Below are 27,926 nucleotides of genomic sequence, written 5' to 3' on the forward strand. Positions count from 1 at the left end.
ATGGGTTGGTTTGTACAACCCCAATTTCAAAAAAGTTGGGACGCTGTGTAAAATGTAAATAAAAACAGAATGCAATGATTTACAAATCTCATAAACCCATATGTTATTCACAATAGAACATAGAAAACATAGCAAACTGTGGAAATGTACCATTTTAAGAAAAAAATAAGGTAATTTTTTATTTGATGGCCATAACACGCCTCAAAAAAGTTGGGACGGGGCAACAAAAGGCTGGAAAATAAGTGCAACTAATTAGGTTAACTGGCAACAGGTCAGTATCATGACTGGTTATAAAAAAAAAAGTATCTTAGAGAGGCAGAGTCTCTCAGAAGTAAAGATGGGATGGAATCTGGATGGAAGCGTATGTTGCTCTAAAACCTGTATGTACCTTTCAGCATTGATGGTATCTTTCCAAATGTGCAAGCTGTAAAACTGGCTAGCTAATGTTATCACTTGACATTCCCATGACATCTAGAACTCCCCTATTTCCCTGACATGTGCTCCACCATGGTGAAGCAAATGGAAACAACTACAGTATTCTGGTTTAACAACTGTTTTCGGTTATGGGAACTGTAGTTATGGTTTAATTTGTGCATACAATGCCCTCCACTAATATTGGCACCCTTGGTAAATATGAGCAAAGAAGGCTGTGAAAATTCTCTTTACTATTTAACCTTTTGAACTTTGATCAAAAAATTAACAAAAATACTCTGCTCTCATGGATATCAAACAATTGCAAACACAACACAGGTTTATATAAAAAAAAATCTTTGTTAAATATAGGTGTGCAAAAATGATTGGCACCCTTTTAGTCAATATTTGGTGCTTCCTCACTTTGCCAAGATAACAGCTCTGAGTCTTCTCCTTCTGCCTGATGAGGTTGGAGAATAAATGTCAAGGGATCAGAGACCATTCCTCCATACAGAATCTCTCCAGATCCTTCACATTTCGAAGTCCATGCTCTCCTCTTCAGTTCACCCCACAGGTTTTCTATGGGTTTCAAGTCAGGGGACTGGGGTGGCCATGGCAAGACCTTGACTTTGTTGATTTTGATGTTTGTTTTGGATCATTATCCTGCTGGAAGATCCAACCATGACCCATTTTAAGCTTTCTGACAGAGGCAGTCAGGTTTTCATTTAATATCTGTTGATATTTGATAGAGTCCATGATGCCATGTATCCTAACAAAATGTCCAGGTCCTCTGGCAGAAATACAGCACCAAAAACATTAAAGAGCCACCACCATATTTAACCGTGGACATGAGGTACTTTTTCATATGGCTTCCTCTCTCTACCTCTCCAAAACCACCTCTGATGTTTATTGCAAAAAGCTCTATTTTGGTTTCATCTGACCATAGAACCCGATCCCATTTGAAGTTCCAGTAGTGTCTGGCAAACTGATGACGCTTGAGTTTGTTTTTGGATGAGAGAAGAGGCTTTCTTCTTGAAACCCTTCCAAACAACTTGTGGTGATGTAGGTGACTTCAGATTGTAGTTTTGGGGAATTTCTGACCCCAAGACACAACTAACTTCAGCAATTCTCCAGCTGTGATCCTTGGAGATTTTTTGGCCACTCGAACCATCCTCTTCACAGTGCGTTGAGACGATATAGACACACATTTAATTCCAGGTTGATTCATAACATTTCCAGTTGACTGGAGCTTCTTAATTATTGCCCTGGTGGTGGAAATTGGCATTTTCAATGCTTGTGCTATTTTCTTATAGACACTTCCCATTGTGTGAAGCTCAACAACCTTTTGCCGCACATCAAAGCTATATTCCTTGGTCTCACCCATTGTTATGAATGACTAAGGTAATTTGGCCTATGTGTTACCTTATATTTATACCCCTGTGTAACAGATATAAGTCATAAACGATTTCCTGTTCCTAGTCCTAGGAATATATTTTTCTTATTAATTCATAGGGGTGGCAATAATAGTTGCACACCTATATTTATATATTTTATACACCTATATATATATATATATATATATATATATATATATATATATATATATATATATATATGTAGGATAAAATTGTTTTGTTTGCAGTTGTTTGAAATCCATGAGAGCAGAGCATTTTTGTAAAATTTTTAAATTAAAGATCAAAAGGTTGAACAGTAAAGACAAGTTTTCACAGCCTTCTTTGCTCATATTTACCAAGGGTGCCAATATTCGTGAAGGGCACTGTATATCAATCTAGTTATTAACCTTCAGCATTCTCATGGCAAACATATTTCAAGAGGACAATTTAAATAGGTTTATAAATGCATTAAATATTTTATATACCAAGCTATGTAATAAACTATATATATATAAAAAAAATAAATTCTAATGTATTACAGTGGAATGTAATTAATAAACAAAAAGTATGAGATACACCAGAGGTTCTCAAACTTTTTTTAACTAAAGCCCTCCCAAGCATCCCCTATCATGTGGCACAATCCCCCGCTAAGTTGTCGCTAAGTTGGCAACACTTTTCTGCACTACATAAAAGTTACATAAAAGTTAGGCTAACCTCCGCCTCTACCCAGCAAAAAGAAAATGCAGAGGGAGAGGAAACACAGAGTTTTTCATTTATGCACATTATATTTGAAAAGTAATAAAATATACTGAGTACCCAAATGATGCCCTATCTGTGTTTTTTTTTCTTGAAAACAATTTATGCCCCCCTTCCGATCTCTCCATGCCCCCATGTTGAGAACCACTGAGCTACACTATCACTTTCTTGCAGGGTTTTCCCTACCCTAGAAATCGTTATGTGCTGTGTCCAAGTGTTTTCGTGAAGCACCTTAAGCCAAATGAACGTAAAAAGGCATTTAGGTAACATGCCAGAATGAATGTAAAAACAATGGTGAGCGGTCTACGCGCTGACCGATAAAAACCCAAATCAAAACAGAGAGGTGGCTTGATCTCAAATGGAAAGGTCAGCTGGCAACAGGAATGACTGGCCAATCAATGATCAGTGTTTGGACGAATGTTTGTGTGATTGGTGTGTGACAGATCCTCATCGCCAAGCTAATACACATAATTTCATTAAATCTCAAACATGTTATTTGGTGAAATGAACAGACTTTTGACTGTAAGTACAATAAGTGTTGCCAGGTCTTTTTCACAAATATGGTGAGGACAATGGTCAAAAACAACATGAAAAAAAACCCAACTTAAAATAACTTAAAATTTCAGACCCAAAACCACCCCCCACCACCACCCTGGGGATCCAGACAGCACCTAAACCATATGAAAACCTATGGGAAAACCCCGCTTTTTCAATATCATTTCAATAACAATAACTTTATTTAGGTCCTTATAGACAACGCAAAAACAAACAAATATGCAACAAATCTAAGGTTGAGTTTCCACCTGAGCAGCATAAAACATCTCCTCTGTGTGTGTGTGTGTGTGTGTGTGAGAGAGAGAGAGAGCGTGAGTGTCTGTAAACTCATCCAGTGCAACAGAAAAAAAAATCTGCCAAAGTTATATCCGTGAACAATGAATAGAACACAGACTCAAACATTTGGAAGAAATTGTATGTCTAATTTTATGCAGCGCATGCATTGTACTAATGGAGTTATAGTTTAAGTATATGCTTTTGACACTTGCCATTTTTTGACAGAGACATAGTGGAGTCCAGTCAAATTAATTACTCCCTCAGGCCAGAAATGAATTTTATCTGAACAAGCTTATACACTCTCCCCAAAGGACCAATGAGTTGGTGGTAGGAGTGACTACAAAATAAAGACTTTATTAGCAGTGGCAGATTCTTCAGGCTATAGAATAAAACTTCTGATTGAAAAAGGGGCCACTAAAATGAAGAATAAAAATAAAATAAAATATAAAGTACTATATATACAGACAGATCCATGCTGACTGCTTCTGTCTCAGGAAGGCTGAGCTCAGACTTTGCTGAAATCCCAAATTGATTTTTCTACGAATAGACTGTCCGAGTTGGCAACAACAGGTGGTTAATGTCAAAAAGATCAGCGCCACCTGAAACAGGACTTTGTTTTTTTTTTTTTCCCCCAGACATATCAACACACTAATTTAGATTAGGATTAGGCACTCTGTAGCTGCTGCTTTTTAAACACCACTGTTTGTGAGTCCTTGGGTGCTTTGAACCTGCCATTTTAAGTCTGAAAACACACCTCTTCTCTTAATAAAATCTGTAGATTTTACTAGATACCCTCTGATACAACAGTACACCTTTCTACAAGCTGAATGAAATTCCTACATTCTCAGTATTTGTATCTGTGTATAAATATGGCAAATTACACCAATTCACTTTTTCTTCATCAGCCTTAGCACATTACTGTCAATCTCAAAGTCTAGTATGTTTCATGAGACAAGTGGTAGCTCAGCGGTAAAGACAGTAGGCTACTGATCAGAAGGCCATGAGTTCAAACCCAAGCACTGCCAAGCTGCAACTACTGGGCAAGGCCCTTAACTCTCAAGTGCTCAGATGTATAAATGAGATAAATGTAAGTCACTTTAGATAAGGGTGTCTGCCAAATGCTGTAAATGTAGTATGTTGAGCAACTCACAATTTCACCATAAGTCACAGAAAAGAGCCTTAACAAACACCACAGACGTGGCTGCATTATTAGGTTTATAGTATATCAAAACTTGATCTTCAACATATTTCATTATGTAAGGGTTGGCAAACACTTTCATATTCCACTCAAAATACATCTGGTCAAATCAATTATTCATTTCAGTTGAATTTATGGTAAATATGTGCTCGATGTTGGTCACAAACAATACACAGCCAGACATATGAGACGATTATGGCTTTGGATGACCTGCTGCAACTTAATAATTAAGCAGCTTTTGATGAGCAAAGAAGAAACAAGAGACAGCTATTCCCAAAGAGTAATTTCGTGTTTAATTATTTACAAAAATTGTGTTGCATTTGCAAAGACACTCTACTGTCTGATTCTCTTCTAAAAATCAGGTAACTATTTTTAATAGATTAAGCAAAAATTGAAATATCTGTCTCTTACTGTTTTGAGTAAGTGGACTTAAGTGGGCTGAATTGGCAAAATAAATGAATAAAGGATAATAAGACAAGAAATAATTCATATCTAACAACACAAACATTAAGAAAACATCTGAGGTCATGTGTAAAGGGTGTATATACTGCCTCTTCCTGAAACATCAACGAACTAACTAAAGTGATCTGATTGGACAGTTCCAAAGGGTTACGGCAGCACTAGACAGGGCTATTTCAAGTGATTAAAATGTCAGCTTACCTTGATAATGGGCACTAAAGCCTCTGTATCGATGGTTGCTGTCAGTTACAAAGTGTAGCCTCAGCCAGTTCTTGTTGCTGACAATAGGAGATGGCATATTCATTCCAGATAACCTACAGGAAACAAAGGAAAGAAATCTTTAAGCTTGTTACAGTAAGCAACATCAGGAAAAAAAACCCAACAAAAAACAAAACAAAATGGTGCTAACCTCTTAACCCTTTGAAACCACTTACTGTGATATACATCAACTATGCTGAAAAGAGCAAGCTAACTGACCTTTCACTGAATTCTAAACGCCCACCTCACTAAACTGTAATACATACAGACACACACATACATATTACATATTAGCTGTTATGCTATAGAACTATGCGGGACATTTGGCATAATTTAGTCCCACTTGTCCCCTTAGAGGAAAGGGTCACTGCAAATCAGTACAGGTTTTTTTTCTGTTTATCCTTTGATGAAACATTTCTACCCTCACATGAGTGGTCTCTTTCACTCCAGGATCTGCCCAAGATGACCCTCTCATCCACAGACTTTGAGGACTCACTAAATGATTTCATGACGGTGAAAATGATGTAAATCATATGCTACTTTATGGCCTTCACATTCATCAGTTTTCAAATGGCCCTACCAAACACATGTGGGAAATTGTGGATCAATGTGTTGGACAGCGCTCTACCCCACCATAGTTAAGACACCAATTCAGACAGTACACTACATGGCAAAAAGTTTTGAACACCTGACCATCACACCTATATGTTGGCACAAAGTTTGAAGCACACAATTGTGTAGAATGTCGTTATATGCCGTAGCATTAAATTGTCCATTAACTGGAAGTAAGAGACCCAAACCTGTTCCAACATGGCAATGCCCCTGTGCACAAAGCAAGCTCCATGAAGACATGGTTTTCATGGCTTGGTGTGGAAGAACTCGAGTGGCCTGCACAGAGGCCTTTAAATGAGCACAAATCCCCACAGTCATGTTCTAAAAAGTGGTGGTTATAATAACTGGGACAAGATGTTCAAAAAGCACTTGTGGGTATGATGATCAGGTATTCACAAACCTTTGGCTGTATAGTGTATATTTTGAAAAAATAAAAATAAAAAATGGTACTCATCCCTACAGTACAGTTCCAGAGAATCTATGTCAAGGTGCACTGAAGCTGTTCTGGCAGCTCATGGTGACCCAACACTTTTCTAAGACACTTGATGTTGGTTTCCTTTCATTTGTCACCCATCTGTACATATGACCTAAGTATTCCTCAGTGTGACAAGTTTGCATGTGATTGATCACAGGCCTGTGACAAAGGACAGAGGTCATACTGATTCCTTCCCCTCATCACTCCTCTCTTTCTCTTAGCCCACTTTCACTACATTTGTCCAGTGTTATTGATGTCTGACAGAAGATGTCATTAAAAGCACATGGCTACATGAATCATTCTTTAATAGTCTTCACAGCCTGGAGCAGTGCCATATCATTATTGTTATCACTCCAGGGGTAGAAGTACACACGCCAGCAACAGAATGTGCAATTGCAGTGTGGGAACAGGGGAAGCCGCAGCACAGTGATATTAAGGATTTACTGCTATGCTGAATTCAGTGTTTGGAAATCCTGCGAGTCGGGGAGTGGGGGTGTATGCAAGAGAACCCTAATAAAACTCCAATAAGAAATAAGTTCTTCTGTGGATTATGCATTGCAATTTTGAAGTCTCACTACTATTAGAACTTGGAATGACGAGTCTCATCTGGTGGTCTGGGGGACAGTACACATCAGGTGTGTAGGTGTATAGGTTTGTGTTCAGTGCTACAAACCGAGTAATGTGATTCATGTGGTTCATGAATAAGTAATGTAATTACAAATTGAATGTGGTTCAATTTGTTATGTTACCTATTGTTTTTGCTTTTGTGATGCTGCAATTAGCTCACCTTTGTGGTGCGAGTGCATGCACTCAGAGCATCATGAAAAATGTCTTGTGTTCACCTGTATAGCTAAAAATTTCCTTATATGAGATCAGCTCCTTTTTTGCAGGCATTCCTGCACAATGACATGCTTTGCATCCAAAAATGCCACTCTTCGTGGCTTGAGTGTTGGTACAAAAAAAACCCCACACATTAATAAAAGACAACAAACGGACAAATCCATTGCTTAGAAACCTAAGCGAACAAAAGTTATGTATGGAATTGCACAAATCCACCATGGTGCAGAAGACATTCTTCTATATGAACGCAAACTTGCAATTAGGAGTCCCACCCCTAAGTGAGCCCAGAATCAGTCCTGAGTACAGACAAGAATTTGAGTGTGAAAATGCCCTCATTCTGTGCAGTGCTGGCTAATCACACTGGCATCTGGTAACCCTAGTATTACCATGGATTCCCATTATCCCTAACAAGGATGTACTGGACTATATCCAATATACTCAAGTTATAATACATGATCATCTCCCTACTGGAATAATGGAACTGTTGCCTAAGCCGCCAAGGACATTAATCTTTTATTATCATCCTGAAATCTAACCACTGGTTTATTGGTCCATTAAAATCCTGAAACAGACAAACTGCATAACCCATAAAATCTGCTGTTTTTACAGTATTTTACTTCACTTTAAAAAAAATTCCTCAGATCTGTGCAGAAGACACTGGCATGTCTTGTCATTCAAAGATCTGGAGACTGTAATTCATGCTTTTATTTATTCTCTATTGATTATTTTGTTTTCCCTCTACATGACTACTATCTATCAGACAGCTATATCCCATGTTTAAATGATCTAAAATGCAGCTGCTAGAATCCTGAACACAACAAGGTAGAGGAAAGTACCTCTCCTCTCCTGGCCTCCCTTCAATAGTTCCTAGTCAAATAAAAATTGAGCTGAAGGTTTTTATTGTGCTTTAAAATCTTTGCATGGCATAATTTTGTTCTGTTGTAGCTCAAAGACAATAGAACATCTTATCCCTCCCAGCCCATTTTTAAATCCAATTTAAAAATATATTTATTCTCCCAGGCTTTTTAGTCTTTTTAAAATCTGCAGCACTGAGTTGTATGTTTTGTCCTTGCTTTTCATCTCTGGTTTTGTATTTTAATGCCTTTCATTGTTTTATATTTTTATTGTTTCCATCACGGTGGGCCTGGAGTCTATCCAAGGGGACTCAGGGCACAATGCGGGGGACACCCTTGACAGGGTGCCAACCCATCGCAAGGAACAATCATGCATACACTCACGCGGTACAGACAATTTGGAAATACCAATCAGCCTACAGCCCATGTCTTTGGACTGGGGGTGAAAACCAGAGTACCCAGAGGAAGCACCCAAAGCATGGATAGAGCATGCAAACTCGAACCAATTGAGGCAAAACCACTAAGCCACCATGCCCCCCTTTTATTGTTTTATTTAATTTTAGTTAGACTTTTTTTCACTGCGGTTTATATTTGACTTATGTTACAGTATAGTACTTTGTCTGACAGTGGTTCTCTTGAAATGTGCTATATACTGTAAATAAAGGTGTCTTGACTTGCCCAAAAGGAAGGGCCATGTACAATATATCAAATACAGTAGAGATGCGTGTGACAAAGTTTCATCAAAGTTTTGAACCTTCTCAGAAACATCTATCCTACCAAAATGGCATGAACATCAAGGGATAAAAAGACTCTCTATGTGTAATTTTGACCTTGTGTAGACTACAGTAAACCGTGAATAAATTAAAACTTATGAACCAAATTCTTGTTTTTGTTTTTTATTACACATTTATGTTGTACAATCATTCTGTCCCAGAAAAAGAACAGTTCAAAGACATTATTGAAAGGCCAATATTGCCATGACATGTTCATGATGATTGTATATAAACTTCCAACTGCAACTGTATATATATATATATATATATATATATATATATATATATATATATATATATATATATATATATATATATATATAGTTGCAATCTTAAATCTGTGCTTGTTCTTTCATAGCTCAGTTTCAATGCTTTTTGCGAGACCTTCACAGTAACTACACAACATGACATAATGCATCTACATGCATTGATGATTTTTGCTCATATTTATAGAAATACTTCTGTATTGTGGTAGATTCCAAATGCAGTTGCTATGTGCTGTGTGGGCTTGTTTGTGTATGTTCTAGTTTTTGTTGCAAACAGTATAGTGTAATGTGCAGATCAGTATCCGACCGATATAGTCCAGTGCCTGGCAAAACATCTGCCTATAAGTACTTACTGCCATATCCGTATCTGATTTTACATTTACATTTAGCAGATCCCCTTATTCAGAGCAACTTCAGAAGTGCTTTGTAGTCTCAATCAAATATCTTCATGGTAGTAAAAAAAAACGAGTTAGTACGAGTTGGTACAGCAGCAGAAAACAAAGTCAGTAGTTGAGGTTTTGCTATTTCACAGTATTCAGTGAACCTGTGCCTGCTGTAGCCCCAGATTCTTGTTTTTGGCTGGCAGGAGCCTAATGTGGGTTTCTGGTTTTGTGACCCATCTGACTCAAGGTTTGATGTGCCCTGCTTTCTGAGATGCTTTTCTGCTCACCTCGTTTGTAAAGAGTGATTCTCAAACCAATCTGGCCATTCTCCTCTCATGTCTCTCAGCAGCAATGCGTTTACATCCAGAGAGCTGCTGCTCACTGGATGGTTTTTGTTTTTACACCATGCTGTGTTTACTCTAGAGACTGTTGCATTTGACATGTGCTGGGTTACTGGTTTGTTAATGACCCAATGTATATGCAAACAGTTGAAAACCACCATTGAACATATGGGTTAATTGAAATTAATAAATATGAAATGCTTTAAACAGAGCCTGCTGCTTGATCCTATGAGACATTAGAAGGAAAGTGAGTGCACATCCACACTCACCTGGCCTTTCTTCTAAAGCTCCTACTGCTTCTGCTAAATAGTGCAAACTGTCACAGAATAAAAAGGGACACAAATGAGAGAAAATATGGTACTGGATGACTGCACAGACTTGTGAGGAGAGACAGATAAGAGAGACTGGTGTATAGTAGGTGAATGTGAGAAGACAATAAGGTGGGAAGCAATGAGTGTAATAGACAATTATTAAGGAAAGGAAAGATACAGAGGCATGGATGGGTGGGACAGATACAAGCAGGGAGGGAGGGGCTGCATTTACTGCGGCATTTACAATGATTTTTCTGTCTTCCAGCATTGTAAAACGCCTTCAAGGTCTCTACAATAAGTGTCAGGGAATAGATAGTGACAGCGACAGTTAAGAATGAACAGCCAGCGAGCTGCTACATGACAGCAATGTCACTACATTGTCTTCAACAAATCACTGTACTCATAATATTTAACATGCCTCTTGCCTGAGGGAAAGAAGTACCAGAGACTAAATGTTCCACTTTATGAATGAAGTTGCATATTAAATGCAAAATAACTATTAATTGAGAGTCTGAGGCATGATGTAATCCTCTCTCTCTGGATATCAAATAATTGCAAATCAAGAGAGGGAGGGAGGGAGAGAGAGAGAGAGAGAGAGAGAGAGAAAGAGTGAGAGAGAGATCTCTTGATTTGCAATTATTTCATATCCATTAGAGCAGAGTATTTTTGTGAATGTTTTGAACAAAAGATAAAAATTTTAAACAATTAAAGACAATTTTTCACAGCCTTCTTTGCTCACATTTACCACAATATTTGTAGAGAGTACTGTATAATCAAGCAGCTGTCTATATTGTGTTATGTCATATATATATATATATATATATATATATATATATATATATATATATATATATATATATATATGAGAATGTAGTATTCCCATTTTTACAAAATGTACTTGTAATCTGATTACTTTGGTTTTACAGTTACATGTAAGCCTGTGTATATATATATATATATATATATATATATATATATATATATATATATATATATATATATATGTGTGTGTGTTAAACGGAAGTAATCAGAGTACAGGTACATTTTGCATATTGCTGTATATCCTGTTTGCATTTGCTTTATCTCAGCTGTCCTGTAACAATGTGTGTTAGAGACATCCGTGACCCAGGGCAGAACCACAACTACAGAAACTGCTGTCAAATCCAGTGATTTCGGCCATCGGACCAGACCAGATGGCTTACTTATCCTTGGACAGATAAGCCCAAGGATCCTCAGCAGTAAAGTTGTTAACTTCAGGAACAAAGGAGGGGAAACTTCCCCTTAAAATGAGACCCTTTGCTCCATCAGGAAAGGGTCAACCCAAAGCTCCTGTGTTCACATTCCACAATCAGAGGAGTCCATACAGCCTACAGAGGCAATGACACTGGAAATTTATACATCTTTGCACTCACATATTATCTTGATGCTTATAACCATTAAGTTTCCAATAATTATTCTATTTATTTAGCATGTGTTACTATAGTAGTACTAGTATCATTATTGTGTTTTAATGGGTTTACTTAAAAAAATGGGTTTACTTAATAGCAGTTAATATATGTCTTGTGTGATGTGTGTGTGTGTGTGTGTGTGTGTGTGTGTGTGTGTGTGTGTGTGTGTTTGTTGAGTGATTTCCTGAAGGATAAGAGTAGGCTAAGGAAATTCAGGTTGAATGTCATTATATCTATATGATAACATTTCTAAACTAAGTTTGATCCACACATCATGGAAAGTGTGGAACCAGCCATCTGCAATCTACAATGGACTGATTAACATGAGAATATGGCTTGCACCCTGCCCTAAAACAATGTTTGATTGAAGGAAACATTCTGGGGCTGGACTAGCCAGAAAGAGTTAAAATCCTAGGACACCAAAGAAAGCTCGCTCAGATCTCAGATTCACCAAAGAGCAACAACAGAGTTGTTGACCCTGTCCTGAACAGAGGGACAGAGTCAGAGGAGAGCCTCCAGAGCCAGAAAGTTCTCCCCAGTTGCCAACTGCAGGGAGAGCACGTCTGCTCAGAGACCCAGCAAAGAGCCTCTGCCAGCTCTTCAAAAATCCCTCCTACCAGCCTCCATTTCATTCATCATTCCGATTGGTCTTCCGAGACGCCGCTCATACGCCAACCAGACCACTGACAAATCACCATCATGGGAATCCCCTCAAGCACCACAACGTAACGAGGAAATCTCCTCCACAGGCAAGCAGTACCTCCAGACTCCAGCTAACTGGTGCATGTAATATGTTTAAAGCCCTTCTAAAAGAAGCGAAGTGAAATTTAATAAGTTAATGGTTTGTTCAGGTCATGGTCTGTAAAAAAGCATACGCTAGAAACTCGGAAGTTCATTCACTATGTTGAAAGACATTTTCACCCCTATTTATGTATGTGTGTGTTTGTGTATATTTGTTTGTGTATATTTGTTTGTGTATATTTGTTTGTGTATATGTGTGTATGTGTGTTTGTGCGTGTGTGTGTGTGTGTGTTTGTGCAGGTGCCTGCATGTGTTTATGTGTTAGATTAGTTTCTGTGTAGTAGAATAGTTTAATCTCTGTTTAGAGATAGTTTAATAGTTTAGTCTTGTCTGTTCTTAAAGAAACGTGTCTTATTGTTTATTAAGTCTACTGCCTTGAATAGGCAACAACCTTGCTTGAATAGGCAACAATCTTGCTACAATTCTCTTAAAATTATATTTCACTATATTTAGGATATTATTGCTGGCGCCACTGAAGTAATATCTAATGAATAATTAATAAATATACTAATTTCAACTTATCGCTGGACAAATAGTTAATCAGAAATTATAAATTAGCCAAATTTGATCTTCTGTGCTAATCTGCTATTCTCTCCTACATATTTGGTGGAGAATACAGGTAACTTAATCTAAACAGCTAACTTTCTTTACATATTATGGTGGAGAATGGAATAACTTAATCTAACTGCTCATTTTCTGTACAAAGGCAACCTGAGTAAACACAAGTTTATTGTTATTTATTGAAGCAAAAAAGTTATCCAATACCAACTGGGCCTGTGTGAAAATGTATTTTCCCCCATAGTTACTAATTCCCCAAATCTATGAAGCTGCATTCATAATGGGGTTCAGCTGGACTAGACACAACCAGACCTGATTACTGCAAACCCTGTTCAGTGAAGCATGGTGTTGTTACCCAATAACACACCCTGCCAAAATTGAAAGAAATTGTAATAGAGAAGAAGGTGATTAAAATACATCAGTCTGGGAAGGGTTACAAAGCTATTTCAGGCTCTGGGACTCCAAAGAACCACAGTGAGAGCTATTTTCAAGTGGAAAAATATAGGCACAGTAGTGAACCTTTCCAGAAGTGGCTGACCTTCCAAAATTCCTCCAAGAGCACAGCAACTACTCATCCAGGAAGTCATAAAAGACCCAAGGAGAACAACAAAGAACCTAGAGGCCTCTCTTGCATCAATAAAGGTCACTGTTTATGGCTCCACTATCAGAAAAACACTGGGAAAAATGCCATCCATGGAAGAGTGGTGAGGTGAAAACCACTGCTAACTCATTAGAACATTAAGGCTCGTCTGAATTTTGCCAAAACACACCTGGATAATCCTCAAACCTTTTGGGAGAATGTTCTGTGGACTGATGTGTTGAAAGTGGAACTGTTTGGAAGACAAGGGTCCCATTACATCTGGCAAAAACCAAACACCAAATTCCACAAAAAGATCATCATACCTACGGTCAAGCATGCTGGTGGAATTGTGATGGTGTGGGGATCCTTTGCCTCTTCAGGGTCTGGGCAACTTGTAGTAATTGAAGGAAACATGAATTCTGCTCTCTACCAGAAAATCCTAAAGGAGAATGTCCGGTCATCAGTCCGTAAATTGAAATTCAAGTACAACTGGATTATGCAGCAAGACAATAATCCAAAGCATTGGAGTCAAGCAACCTAGTCCAAGAAGTAAGTAAAAGACTGATCTCCAGTTATCAGAAGTATTTGGTGGCAGTTATTGCTGCTAAAGGTGGCACAACCAGATTTTAAGTTTAAGGGGACAGTTAGTTTTTTTGAATTCGTGATAGGTGTTGGATAAATAATTTTTAGCTTAAATAAACAATGAAAACTGTTTTGTGTGTTTACTCTAGTTGCCTATGTTTTATGTTGTATTTCGTTTGAAGATTTAAAACTATTTATTATTAGGTCTGCAAATAGAGTCTCTGGATTTTCTCTTGTTTTTGTAAAAATTTTGTGCTTTTTTCTTTGAAATATCTTTTGGGTGGTTCAGTGGAATAGCCTCTACACATTGGGTTTGTGTGGGCCTAAGGTTATGGGCCATTTGCACATGTGCTTGGGGTTGGGTGTAGATAATTCCTGTTATTGTTTTGGCCAAGACAATTTCACACCTTCCTTTTCACACCTCCATCATGTAGGCCGGCTGGTCAGGTACATCTGAACAGTCTTAGAACAACTGTTCAGTGGGGATAAAGATGTAGTTGTGGAAAGTAAAAGTAATAATACTAATAATTACTTGAGTAAGAGCGTTAAAGTATACGATGAGAAGACACTCCAGACACTAGTGTAGAGTTGTATGTGTGTGTGTGTCCTGACACGCTTGCTTCTTCCCCCTCTCCAGGATGCTAAAAATGTGAGTGGTTGTTTTGCCAGACCACTGCAGAATATTGTGAAACTTCTGACCTCATTATACATCATTTAAATGAATTATTAAAACTACATATATTCATTAATATTTAACAGTAATGGAGGAACGACACCAAATGTAGCGAAGTAAAAGTATATTTCTGTGATTAAAAATTATATCAAGTAAGAATATAAGTATGGCCAGTTAACTATTAAAAGTAATTTTTTTCTCAAAAAGTTACTGAAGTAAATGTAATGAAGTAAATGTAGTGTGTTACTACACACCTCTGAGTATGATATGAGGATGTGTAAATCCTCATATCATACTCAGAGGTGAATATGCTCTTTCTGTAACAACACATTTGACAGATGTTGTCACATGTTTAAATTAATACATAAAATGTTTGAATATTTGTTTTAATTTTAATAGATTTACACAGTACAGGTACCAGAACTACAGTATTTAAATAAACATGGGTAAACTGTGTGTGGTAGAATAGCGCAGTGTAAATGTGGCTGTTGCAGAACACCAGCAACCGGGATTCAATCCTCAGCTCAGGTGAAGTTTCATTTTATTCAGGGTAGTGAAAATATATGATCAAATCATGTTTGATGTACAAAAACAAATTCTGTTAATGTAACTCAATTCAATCATGTGGAACCGATGTATGAATTTGAATTAAGTAAATTCAATGAAGTTTTTTTCAGTGTGTGGACTTCTGTGTTCACTTTAAACCAGTTTTAAATAGTAAAACTTTTAATCTAAGAAAAGAACAAAAGTTTCCATTGGCAAGAATGAGAAGATGGAAATCATTCAATGTTACCTTGAGGAACTTTCTACAGTTAAAAAAAATTTTTAAAAAAATGCTCATTTAAAAGACACTAAACTGAGCTAAGGCTCTAACCCAAGTCACTGGTGTACTAAATCCTGCATGTTACCACTGCGCTATCGAGCACACATAATACAGCTACATTAATTTAAATACTATAGTTACCTATACTATGTGACTTGACCACACTCACTCTTGTAATTAGAAACTTGTTTAAATTAGGTTTATCTTAAGTGTTGATGAGAAATGTAATATTTTTATGTAAACCATACATAATATTTTTTCTTAAATCTAACCAACCATACACTCCATTTTTTTTAGGCTTGACAACCTTTAATGTGCTCTGCTGCTTGTTGCAAAACGGCTCTGAGAGAGGTTCACAGATCCATGGGCCAAACATAAGCAGATCATGGGCTTCAGTACAAGAAACAGCACCATTTGTTTGGTAAAAGAATATACGTGTATATACTATATGTCCAGGCAGAAATACTGTATCTACTAGCAAGCCGTGTTTATTTAAATGAAACATGACTGGTCTTGTATTTCCTGTACCCGCAGCACGCATATGATACCGCAGGAAATTGTAGGATCCCTTTTACTTTGATGCACATGTTTAATGGCCATATCTGTAGGTCCCCATGTGCCGCCAAAACCGCTCTGACTTGTCAAGGCATGGACTCCACAAGACCTCTGAAGGTGTGCTTCAGACATCTTGGCACCCAGATGTAACTCCTGTAAGTTGCATGGTGGGGCCTCTATGGATCTGACTTGTTTGTTCAGGACAACCAACTATTGCTCAATGCCCACTGCCATTAGGGAATACCGTTGCCATGAAGGCGTGTACTTGATTGGAAACAATTAAGTAGGTGGTACGTGTCAAAGTAACATCCACATGAATTCCAGGACCCAAGGTTTCCCTGCAGAACATTGCTCAGAGCATCACACTGCCTCAGCCAACTTGCCCCCTTCCCATAGTGCAGGGGTGTCAAATCATATCCAGAAAGGGCCGGTGTGGTGCAGTTTTTCATTCCAACCAAGCAGAAGCCACACCTGAGTTAATTGAAAGCCAAAATCAACTGATTAAACAGGTGGAATCAGGTGTGGCTCCTGCTTAGTTGGAACGAAAACCTGCACCCACACCGGCCCTTTGCGGATAAGATTGGATACCACTGCCATAGTGCATCCGGGTACCATCTCTTCCCCAGCTAAGCGACACACACACATGGCTGTCCACATGATGTAACAAAAAAAAATGTGATTCATCAGACCATTCCACCTTCTTCAATTGCTCCATAGTCCAGTTCTGATGCTCACTATGATCTGCGGTTACACAGCCCCATATGCAGCAAGCTGCAATACATTGTGTGTTCTGGCACCTTCCTATCATAGCCAGCATTAAGTTCATCAGCAGTTTATGCTACAGTAGCTCTTCTGTGAGATCAGACCAGACAGGCTAGTTTTTCCAAGCCTAAACTACACTGTGGCAGTGACCAATGATGATCTTTATTTGCCAGAATTTATAAGTTGGTATCAAACACACTGAGCCGCCTAAAATTAATTCAACAGATTAAATGGAAGAAATAGAAAAGGCTGATGGTTGTGCTTCTAATAGACATTCATGATGCAAATCACAACCTGAGAATAAAATCTTTCAATTGCTCCAGTGGATCTTTGTACAAACGGATTGATTCATTATTAACAAAGGCTAGCCTTTAGCATGTTTTTTAATCAGCAAATTTTGTGATTATTAGGCCGCTAATTAATAAAGATAGCTATGCTCACATGCACAGGCATTTAGGCGAGGAAGTGAGCATGTGTAAGGAACACACACACATAGACGCTCATGCAGAAACTTCATCAACCTCCTGTATACCTGAGCACCTGCGGGGGGGAGAAGAGGCAAACAGAGAGAAAGGGAGAGCATAGCAAAAGGCAGGCAAGCCCTGCAGAGTGGCATCACACTGCCGTTCGCCTCATCAATCATAGGCGACTGTGGCCCAGACGGATGGGAGGCCGCTGGGAAGGAGTGTGCGTCTCTCCATCAAACTGATGTTTTGAAAGTAAGTAATCAGTGTTCTCTACGGGCACTCCTTCTGTGGCAATGCACCCCTCCTACACTATTCCCTTTCATTTTTCTTCCCTCTTTCCATATTCCGTGCTCTTCACACTTTGTTCCATGGAGTCAAGGCCTCTTCACCCCACTGCATTCTTCTAGCCATATTTCATCCTGCTCAGCACAAAGGGAGAGACACAGCACTGTCTAAACACTGTACCTGGTCATGATGGAAGAAGGGGAATAATGATGAAATGGAAGGAAATGATGGACACAAAGCAGCATCATATACAATCATGTATAGGAACTGACTTCTAGAAACTTATTATGTAATGAAAAATTATTTTATGGTTGTGGGTAAGTTCCAGGCACATGCCATATAGGCTATAATTAATAGTCTTACTGGACACAAATGAATAAGTGGTGCGGGAATAAGAAGCCTTTTGATAAATATGTCCTCAAACTGTATTGATAGTGTGACCTCTGCTAAAACTATACATAATAGTTGTTCAGGATGATGTGAAGTGTCTCAGTTCTGTCCATGAATGATCAGGTTTTGGGAAATGTAATTACACACCAAAACACCATGGAATACCATTTAAGGGCATACAAATATGTCATTATGAAATTACTAATTGTAAAGTACTGAAGAGGCCAGGGAAATATTTTATTTTGTGTTTATGCTTTATTTATTATAATAAAATTATGAACGCCTTTTTTTTTTAGAAGAGAGAATAATTTCACTTAAACATGGGCACAATTTGTTAATTTAAGAGAAAAATATAGCAAATTGTGAGAAAAGAAAAAAATACATAATGCATGCTTATTAAAATTTGCTGAACTCAGTTTAGAATCTCATGGCCATATTAAATTGTGCATATCATTTTCAAAGAAGATTTGCGTGGATTTTATCTCATGTGTAGGAAATTATCGCTGTATTGTTAAAAGCACGATTAAGGCTATTCACGACAATGAACTTATTTGTTCTGCTACTATTAGTTATTTATTTTAATGCTTACCCTCTTTAAATTTGTATATAATCGTAAAAGCCTAAACTGCCTTTTTAATTGTCTCTTTTGGCCATAAAGTGTATTTGATGTCGCATTTTTATTTCAAGTGCTCAGTAATTAACACTGGATAGCTACTTAGTCACGCTAGTCAGAAATATAATGGCATTTATATGTTCAGAACCTTACCACTTAGACCATTTAGAAAAAAAGTGTTTTGTTTTACAAGTCTACATTTAAAGGCATGAACTAATAAAAACTTTTCCATATTTCAGAAAATAAAAATTGTAGATGTGTACCGCATGTTAGCAATTTCAATAACTGAATGAGCCACACAGAGTATTAATCTGTATCTACACTTATAAGATCCAACTTATGTTTGATTTTATGTTTTTTTTTTTTTTTAAATCTTTTACCTGCAATTCACTTGCCTAAGCATGAAGATCTTATAATATGGTCAGACAGAGTAGAAACTTCAGGCACCTCAATTCTGTAAAAGTGCTGAGTTTGGCTGGGCCCCAGAATCTCCATTTTGAGGATCAGAGGGCTGAACAAGTCAGTGGGGAGGATGGCAATATGGTACACAGCAGAATGAATGGGCCCCTTGCACCAGCTAATGACCTCACAATGCTTTTACTCAGACACATATTTCACCTGCAGGTTTGTGCCCAACACCCGCAAAAGCCATTTCAATGAAGCATTTATTTACAGTGAGCGATGGACTACTGCAAATGTCACTTGACTCACCCTGTAAGGTACTCTCTTAAATCTGCTGATTTAGTGGCATTTCAGACTGACACTGCACTCCTTTGTTCACAGAGTGCAACAGAAACTAGCTGCACATGATAAGCTTGAGAGATTCTATATAAGAAACTACACACGTAGGCAAATGAAAACTCGCTACCATTATGGCTCCTAGTAAAATACTCTTTTATTGAAATTGGAATCTGGATGCTCAATGCCTTGGTGTGATAAAATATATTTAAAAGAAGAGAATCTTGGAAACCTCCCCCCGCAACTGCTATATGCTGTATGCATATTAATTACACACCTGACTGACCAGTCATAATTGGTCAATGCTACAGTCAGTACATGTACTGTCTATCTGTAAGGCAAGGTACCAATTTTCACCCAGTGGTTTATGGTAGCAATTTCAGTTTTAAGCATGATTCATTTGTGTTGAATTTGAAGGCTAGTCACATTGAAAGAAATATAGACCTTGCTCTCACTCTTAGCTTAATTGAGTTCCAACATATTCCCCAAAGGCACCAATCCAGTGAGGATTTGAGACCATGTAGCAGTGGATAATTATGTTATAGTAGTGGTAATAAGGTACTATAGTCCTGTAAAAAATACACATGAAGAATTGTAAGATAGAGTAATCACTGGTCAGCAGTACTGTTGAAAGCAAATCAACACTGCTCACCAATGCTGGTTATAGGAAATAACCAGTGGTTAGCGCTGCTGTTTAGGTTAAATCATCACTGGTCACCAGAAATGTTTAAAGCAACTAGCTGATGGTCACTCATCAGTGGCGTTTAGAGTAAATCACTATTTGTAATTACTGAAAAGCCCCTGCTAAAGTTTCTAGTAGGACCTCTGTCTCTGTGAAATGTTTTTTAAAAATTCCCATTATGCATGGTAAGGTAATGGTATATTGTAATATTTCACCGCTGTGTAATGTGTTTCCTGCTGTAGTTGTAAAAGATATAGAGGCAGTTGCTTCTGACAGATTAATCTCCAGTGGGTGTTGTTGAATAAGTAATTAGAAAAAGTTAATTTGACAGGCTAAAAAGAATTCTGACGTTGCATTACAAGTATTGCAAGCAGCTGCAGAAGACTAAGTACCTAAGCATAATGGTAAATGTAATGCTTTATCAATAATAATAATAAAAAGTAATATGTTACGTTTAAATGAGGAATAACACAAAACAGGGTATGCTGTTCTAGAAAAACCTACTAACATCACTTTTGTTAAAAATCCTTTTATTTTTAGCCCTCGATTATGGGAAGTGTCTGCCATACTGGTGACCAATGGGGATTTACTCTAAACAGCACTGGTGATCACTGGTGATTTTAACCCTTTAACCTCAATTAAAATAAGTTTCACATAGGTCCTTAGAGGAGAAAAATGTCCAGAAGGATGCACAAGGGTTAATCATTGCTGACACTCCTACATCAAATGGGCCTCAATGGACAAAGGCTGTGTGAAGTGATATAGATTTGTTTATATAATCTTGCATGAAGAAATTTCACCAATTCTGATCACAGGTTGACAATGTTGTGTTGTCCAGGCTTACATAAATCCATCATAACGACTGATTTTGTTAGCTCAATGTACATCTGGCATCTTAGAGTCACATAAAAGTGATGTAAAATATTTGTTATATTAGGCTTAGTAGATAATAATAATAATAATAATAATAATAATAATAATAATAATAATTGTCTCTGGAACACTTGGTGGTAATAACACTGACATATAGTAAAACATGCTGTATTACACTGTTACACAGTTACCTGCTGTGTCAAACTAACATTTTATATAGTTATATATATTTTGCATATTATGTATACTAGTTAAGCATATTCTCTCTAGACTAAGTGAGTTTACTATTTCATGCTTGTAAGCTTTTTATGAATACATATGACAATGTCATAACAATACAATGATACTCGGTGTCTTTCACAGTAAGCTTTTATAAATTTATGCAAATTTGTCAGGCCTTATGCTGGTGCCAAGCACCCTGATAAACACTAGCTTAAAATAAGAATGAATAATCCTGCCTTAATTCTTGAAAATAAAATAACCACCTGTTTTCTACACCGGTATCTATGAAGTTAGAAAGATGGTGGTGAGACACACACACACACACACATTATAGCAGTTTCTTGACCAGTTAAAAGGAAACCATTTGTCTCATTATGTGCTTATTACAGGGATGATTAAAGAGTTATGAGTTAATATTCCAAATTTGGAAAATGATCAGGACAACATAGTGACTGACGTCATTGTACAATTAAAAACAATTGCTTGCACGCTGACAATATATCTTAGTAACTACAAGCACAGTATGTACCTCATACCTAAGATCTGAACATATAAATGAGGTGAGGCTTTCTAAAAGGACACATTAAGTAAGCACACATTGTGCATGCCTGATTAACATGACCTTTGAAATAACCAGGTTTTATGTACCGGGAAACAGTGAATGATGTCATGGGCTTATTGCCTGAACTCAAGTGGGCTGTGGCCTGTTATGTGCGTAATTAATAAAATACTGGCTAAGTTTATATGAATGACTTTACAATAAAAACACAGCAATTACATTTAGTTCACTGTTGAACTGTTAGTTCGCCATTAGATGAAGTATTACACCAATTCTGACAAATAAGGAGGGTATTTTTTTTTTTTTTTTTTTTTTTTTAAAGCATTCATATTCAACTTTATTTTCCACAATGTAATTCAATGATCAGTCTATGGAAGCCTTTTTCTGTCAATTAAAAAAAAAGAAAAACTAAATTATAATAACAAGGTTTCATGAAGTTATGACTTAATACCTTAAAGTAATCACAATGTTTCTCAAAATTATGATGGAAAGCCAAATGTACTAAACTGCTTCCATCACACATTTTCCCTGTGAGAAGCCTTATGCACACTACTGGTGTACAGGCCTAAATGCAAGATACATATGTAAGTGTGGCTCTGTAGACACCAATACCTTTTTCTGTTTATGCAAATGCATGCTGAGACATTCTAGCAAAGGCAATTGTTATATAGCACAGTATGTGCAATAAATACAGCTGTTATACTGCTGTGATTCCCTGGAACGTTCTCGGTGAGCTCTCGCTGGGCCAAATCTGGCTCCAAATGACAAGGACCTCTGGTGGTTATCGTTACACACGTAACCTGCAGTGTGCGTCACCCACGAATAATGCATGAGGCACCAACACCTGAGGACAAACTGGAAAAACAGCTAAGTAATGAAGCTATATAATGCCCATGAGGAAGAGACACTTCTCACAGAGTGGCATGTGATGCCAAGGACCAGATGTCCAGCCAATCTATCGGACATGGTGATGGTGTCCACCATCCAGTGGGCCAGTCACTGTTAATACAAGGCAGCCCACCATGAAACAGACCCTGTGGAGAGAATAAGGATTAAATGGAGCACAGGCCCCAGTTATGTTGTGTTAACAATCTGGCTAACATAGCAGGCTCAGCATTGAAAAGCACATACTGCAATAGGTGGAGTGAGGGAAACTTACACAACCATGCTGCTTATGAGAGGACACATCTCAGCTTTAATCGAGCATCAAACAGCTCTGGCTATAAACTATTAAGGAGCCATTTTAAAAGTGTGCATCATTAAATGCATGTTCTATGTAAATACCAAACCAACTTTAATTAATGGCTTATTTGTCCCATATTAACACACTGTTGTGGACATTGATAATGAAAATATTTCACAAACACTAAATATAAACAATATTTTTATTTGGCTTTTATTTATCAGGCTTGCATAGTGGACTCTTCAGAGGTTGACGTTAGGTTACCCTGATACCTAGTCTCCACATATCCTGAGTGACGTACATGCTCATTTCACCAATCAGAAGTCACTGATTCAGTCAGTAAGGTAAATGCCTCTTTCTGACCAGCCCATACAACTGTCTGGCAAAAGGGCCAGTGTTAATTCATGTGTTGGCAGAACTTGAAAGAACCTATCTTGATGAAGGAGGTACATACAAAGCACAGAACTACTGTATGAATGACCTGTATCCTTTTGAAATAAAGAAAGTTCTCTTAACACCAAGTGACTAAAGGCTTTGCAATAGTCATACATGTAATTTATAGTTTTAATTGTTTTTATTTTTTAATTTTTTTAATGGGACAAAAGCCTCTGGAATAAACAGGTTAAAAAATCAGTGAGGTCCAAACTTAAAAATATGTGTGTATTTCCAATCTCTTCACTTTTGTCTGCTTTTAGAAACACTCTAAAATCTGTTGGTCAGAAATATAAACGAGCTATCACAAACGAAAAACGTAACACTGCAAAACAATGAGTATCCACGAGCCAGAACATGAGGAAAAGTCTCCCTTACACTGATTAAAATGAATCATCAAAAGAATGTAGAACTAAGAAACTGAGAAATAGAGCAGTTCTTTGTTGACTTTCCAAAAGACTTACAGCAGCCAGAGCAGCAGTAAATAGAGCTGTGACATAGTGGCTGCTGAAAAAAATAATCTAATTACTGACATCAAAATTGAGAAAATGCTTAAGCATCCAACCCAGCACCTACATTTGTCTCCCTTTATTCCTTTCCTCGCTTTTTCTACTTCAAAACTGCTAAGAAACTTACTTCCTTTGATCATTTGCTGAGAGAAATTGCTTACCCCACAATTTAATTCTGTCTAAATCATCCGGACAGATTGGAGCAGTGTTCATACAACTATTATGTGTAAAAAGCTATAAAAACAAGTTTGTGAGAACTGGCATAATAGAGATAATTTACCTGTTGATGTCTTGATTATATTACAAACCATAATAATACAAAAATGCATTTCAGATGATCTCGGAAGCAGAATTTTAATTGTTCATGAAGCAGGAAAAAAGTAATAACTAACTAAATAAATAAATAAACAAATAAATAAATCAGACAAACTGCTAGACAATTCATATAACAAAAAGCAAGGAAATCAATGTTTTACACATATACAGTATCTCACAAAAGTGAGTACACACCTCACATTTTTGTAAATATTTGATTATACCTTTTGATGTGAGAACACTGAAGAAATGACACTTTGCTACAATGTAAAGTAGTGAGTGTACAGCTTGTAAATTTGCTGTCCCCTCAAAATAACTCAACACACAGCCATTAATGTCTAAACCACTGACAACAAAAGTGAGTACACCCCTAAGTGAAAATGTCCAAATTGGGCCCAATTAGCCATTTTCCCTCCCCGGTGTCATATGGCTTGTTAGTGTTACAAGGTCTCAGGTGTGAATGGGGAGCAGATGTGTTAAATTTGTTAAATTCTCACACTCCCTCATACTGGTCACTGGAAGTTCAACATGGCACCTCATGGCAAAGAACTCTCTGAGGATCTGAAAAAAAGGAATTGTTGCTCTACTTAAAGATGGCCTAGGCTATAAGAAGATTGCCAAGACCCTGGCACTGAGCTACAGCACGGTGGCCAAGACCATACAGCGGTTTAACAGGGCAGGTTCCACTCAGAACAGGCATCGCCATGGTCGACCAAAGAAGTTGCGTGCAGGTGCTCAGCATCATGTCCAGAGGTTGTCTTTTGGAAATAGATGTATGAGTGCTGCCAGTATTGCTGCAGAGGTTGAAGGGATGGGGGGGTCCGCCTGTCAGTGCTCAGACCATATACTGCACACTGCATCAAATTGGTCTGTGTGGCTGTCATCCCAGAAGGAGGCCTCTTCTAAAGATGATGCACAAGAAAGCCCGCAAACAGACAAGCAGACTAAGGACATGGATTACTGGAACCATGTCCTGTGGTCTGATGAGACAAAGATAAAGTTATTTAGTTCAGATGGTGTCAAGCGTGTGTGGTGGCAACAAGGTGAAGAGTATAAAGACAAGTTTGTCTTGCCTACAGTCAAGCATGGTGGTGGGAGTGTCATGGTCTGGGGCTGCATGAGTGCTGCCAGCACTGGGGAGCTACAGTTCATTGAGGGAACCATGAATGCCAACATGTACTGTGAAATACTGCAGCAGAGCATGATCCTCTCCCTTCGGAGACTGGGCCGCAGGGCAGTATTTCAGCATGATAACGACCCCAAACACACCTCCAAGACGACCACTGCCTTGCTAAAGAAGCTGAGGGTGAAGGTGATAGACTAAACCCTATTGAGCATCTGTGGGGCATCCTCAAACAGAAGGTGGAGGAGTACAAGGTCTCTAACATCCACCGGCTCCATGATGTCGTCATGGAGGACTGGAAGAGGACTCCAATGGAAACCTGTGAAGCTCTGCTGAACTGTATGCCCAAGAGGATTAAGGCAGTGCTGGAAAATAATGGTGGCCACACAAAATGTTGACACTTTGGGCCCAATTTGGACATTTTAACTTAGGGGTGTACTCACTTTTGTTGCCAGTGGTTTAGACATTAATGGCTGTGTGTTGAGTTATTTTGAGTGGACAGCAAATTTACACTGTTACACAAGCTGTACTCTCACTACTTTACATTGTAGCAAAGTGTCATTTCGTCAGTGTTGTCACATGAAAAGATATAATCAAATGTTTAAAAAAATGTGAGGCATGTACTCACTTTTGTGAGATACTGTACTTACATATGAAAAGTATGGTAGCAACACTTAGATTAGGTAAAGTTTCAGGAAACTGTGGCACACCTTTGTAGAGTGTAGACTGATGTGAAAAAAAATGAAGGGATCTGAATACTTTACTTGCACTGTAGTTCATTCACAGTCTTTAATTTTTCAGCACAAAGAAGGAAGGCAAGTGTGGTGTTCAAGTGGCTTTACATTGCTTTGTATGAAATGTCATTATTAGCTCTTTAATTCTCCAACATTTTTAGCTGTTTAGGTACATCTATGGGATAAACCAACATGGGGCTCTGATGCCAGGTGAGAACCAGCTGTTGGCATTGTCGCTGCTGATCAGATAACTTTTGAGGATGCAAATCTTTCCACATAGGCTAGGCAGCGTATTAAAATTCCTCACCTCACTGTCCTCAACTAGTTACAGCACATCTCCATTCATAGCAAATTAACAGGAAATTCACCACATTACTCAAGTTGTCTATTTAGTTGATAACCTGTCTGCTAAATGTTGCTAGGATGTCAGTGATTTTTATCTGAAGATCACACATATTAGATGGTGAAATAGTAAATAACACTAAACTAATATATATACATTATATGTAGCTGCTCCCAAACTTATTCTTCTGGTCAGATTAAAACGTACGTTTCAACTGATGTTTATCGTTTCTTTTATTGCATTCCTTCACAACTTAAGTGCATTCAATCACTGTCAAACACCATCAAACACCGTCAAACACCGTCAAACACCGTCAAACACCATCAAACACCGTCAAACACCGTGAAAAACTGAAATAAAGTACATAACACATGCTCACGAGCATATTGTACATAAGCATGTTCTTCAGAGTCCATGAGTATTCATTCATCTTGCTCACATATTAAACTAGCATTAATGGTCTTAGGAAACACTTGCACTATTACATTACAATACAAACATGAAACGCCCAACATTACAAACCAACATACTGTGTGCGCCTTCCAACCAGAAATCTAGGAGTAGCTGTAACGCTTTACTGTTTAATTATTCTCTTCTTTAGCACCTAACTCCGTGTACAGCGTAGCACCAAAAACTGCATGCACATTTTTGCACTGCCATTAGTTAGGCTAATCACATGACCACAGTAACTTAAATTAAATGTAGCTCACTAGTTTAACTTGTAGGTGTCACTATTTCTGCAACCCTTGTAAAACAAAACTCACATAGGCAAATTATTATTAATATTTACATTGCATTATTGTAATAACAACAACATAACAAATAAATAGAAAAAAATAAAAAAATAAAAATTAATAAAAAAGAAAAGACCCAGACATGTTTTCAGCGACAGCAATATTATATATATATATATATATATATATATATATATATATATATATATATATATATATATATAAACACACACACACACACACACACACGCACACACACACATATATATATATATATATATATATATATATATATATATATATATATATATATATATATATATATATATATATATATATTTTTTTTTTTTTTTTTTTTTTTTTTTTTTTTTTTTTCACGTGAACTGCTTGATTTATATGGATTAAGGTCAGGACTTTGACTTGGCCATCCCAAAACATTAACTGTATTCTTCTTTAACCATTCTTTGGTAGAAATTAAATTATGATTCAATCAGGAAAGTGTAATCAGTCCAGAATTAACTCAGGATTTAAGCAAGCTACAGATAATGATATCTGCATTGGTGAAGATGGCTTTCTTTTACATGAAACACTAAATCTGCTTTTAGGAAGCTAGTGTCATTGTCTGAAAATCAACAAATAGTAGAAAACTAAGTATTGATGAGGTAAAGGAGGGACACGGAAATAGTTGGTACAAAAACTAAATGTAATGTCAAACAGTATCCTATTACAGTGATTGTAAATACTATGTTAATATTTAGTACCAATATCATATCCTACATT

The 27,926-nt window shown here is 37.4% G+C and overlaps 1 protein-coding gene across 2 annotated transcripts in view; it reads right to left on the reverse strand.

The window, feature by feature from the left end:
* csmd3b (CUB and Sushi multiple domains 3b) overlaps positions 1-27,926 on the reverse strand; it is a 489,673-nt gene that overhangs the window by 262,007 nt on the left and 199,740 nt on the right. For both annotated transcript variants that reach the window (XM_047150624.2, XM_047150623.2), the window contains exon 6: positions 5,251-5,363. In XM_047150624.2, the coding sequence (XP_047006580.2) occupies positions 5,251-5,363 (113 nt within the window). The remainder of the gene's footprint in view (positions 1-5,250; positions 5,364-27,926) is intronic.

Source organism: Ictalurus punctatus, chromosome 24 (assembly GCF_001660625.3).
Source record: "Ictalurus punctatus breed USDA103 chromosome 24, Coco_2.0, whole genome shotgun sequence".
Taxonomy (NCBI): Eukaryota; Metazoa; Chordata; class Actinopteri; order Siluriformes; family Ictaluridae; genus Ictalurus; species Ictalurus punctatus.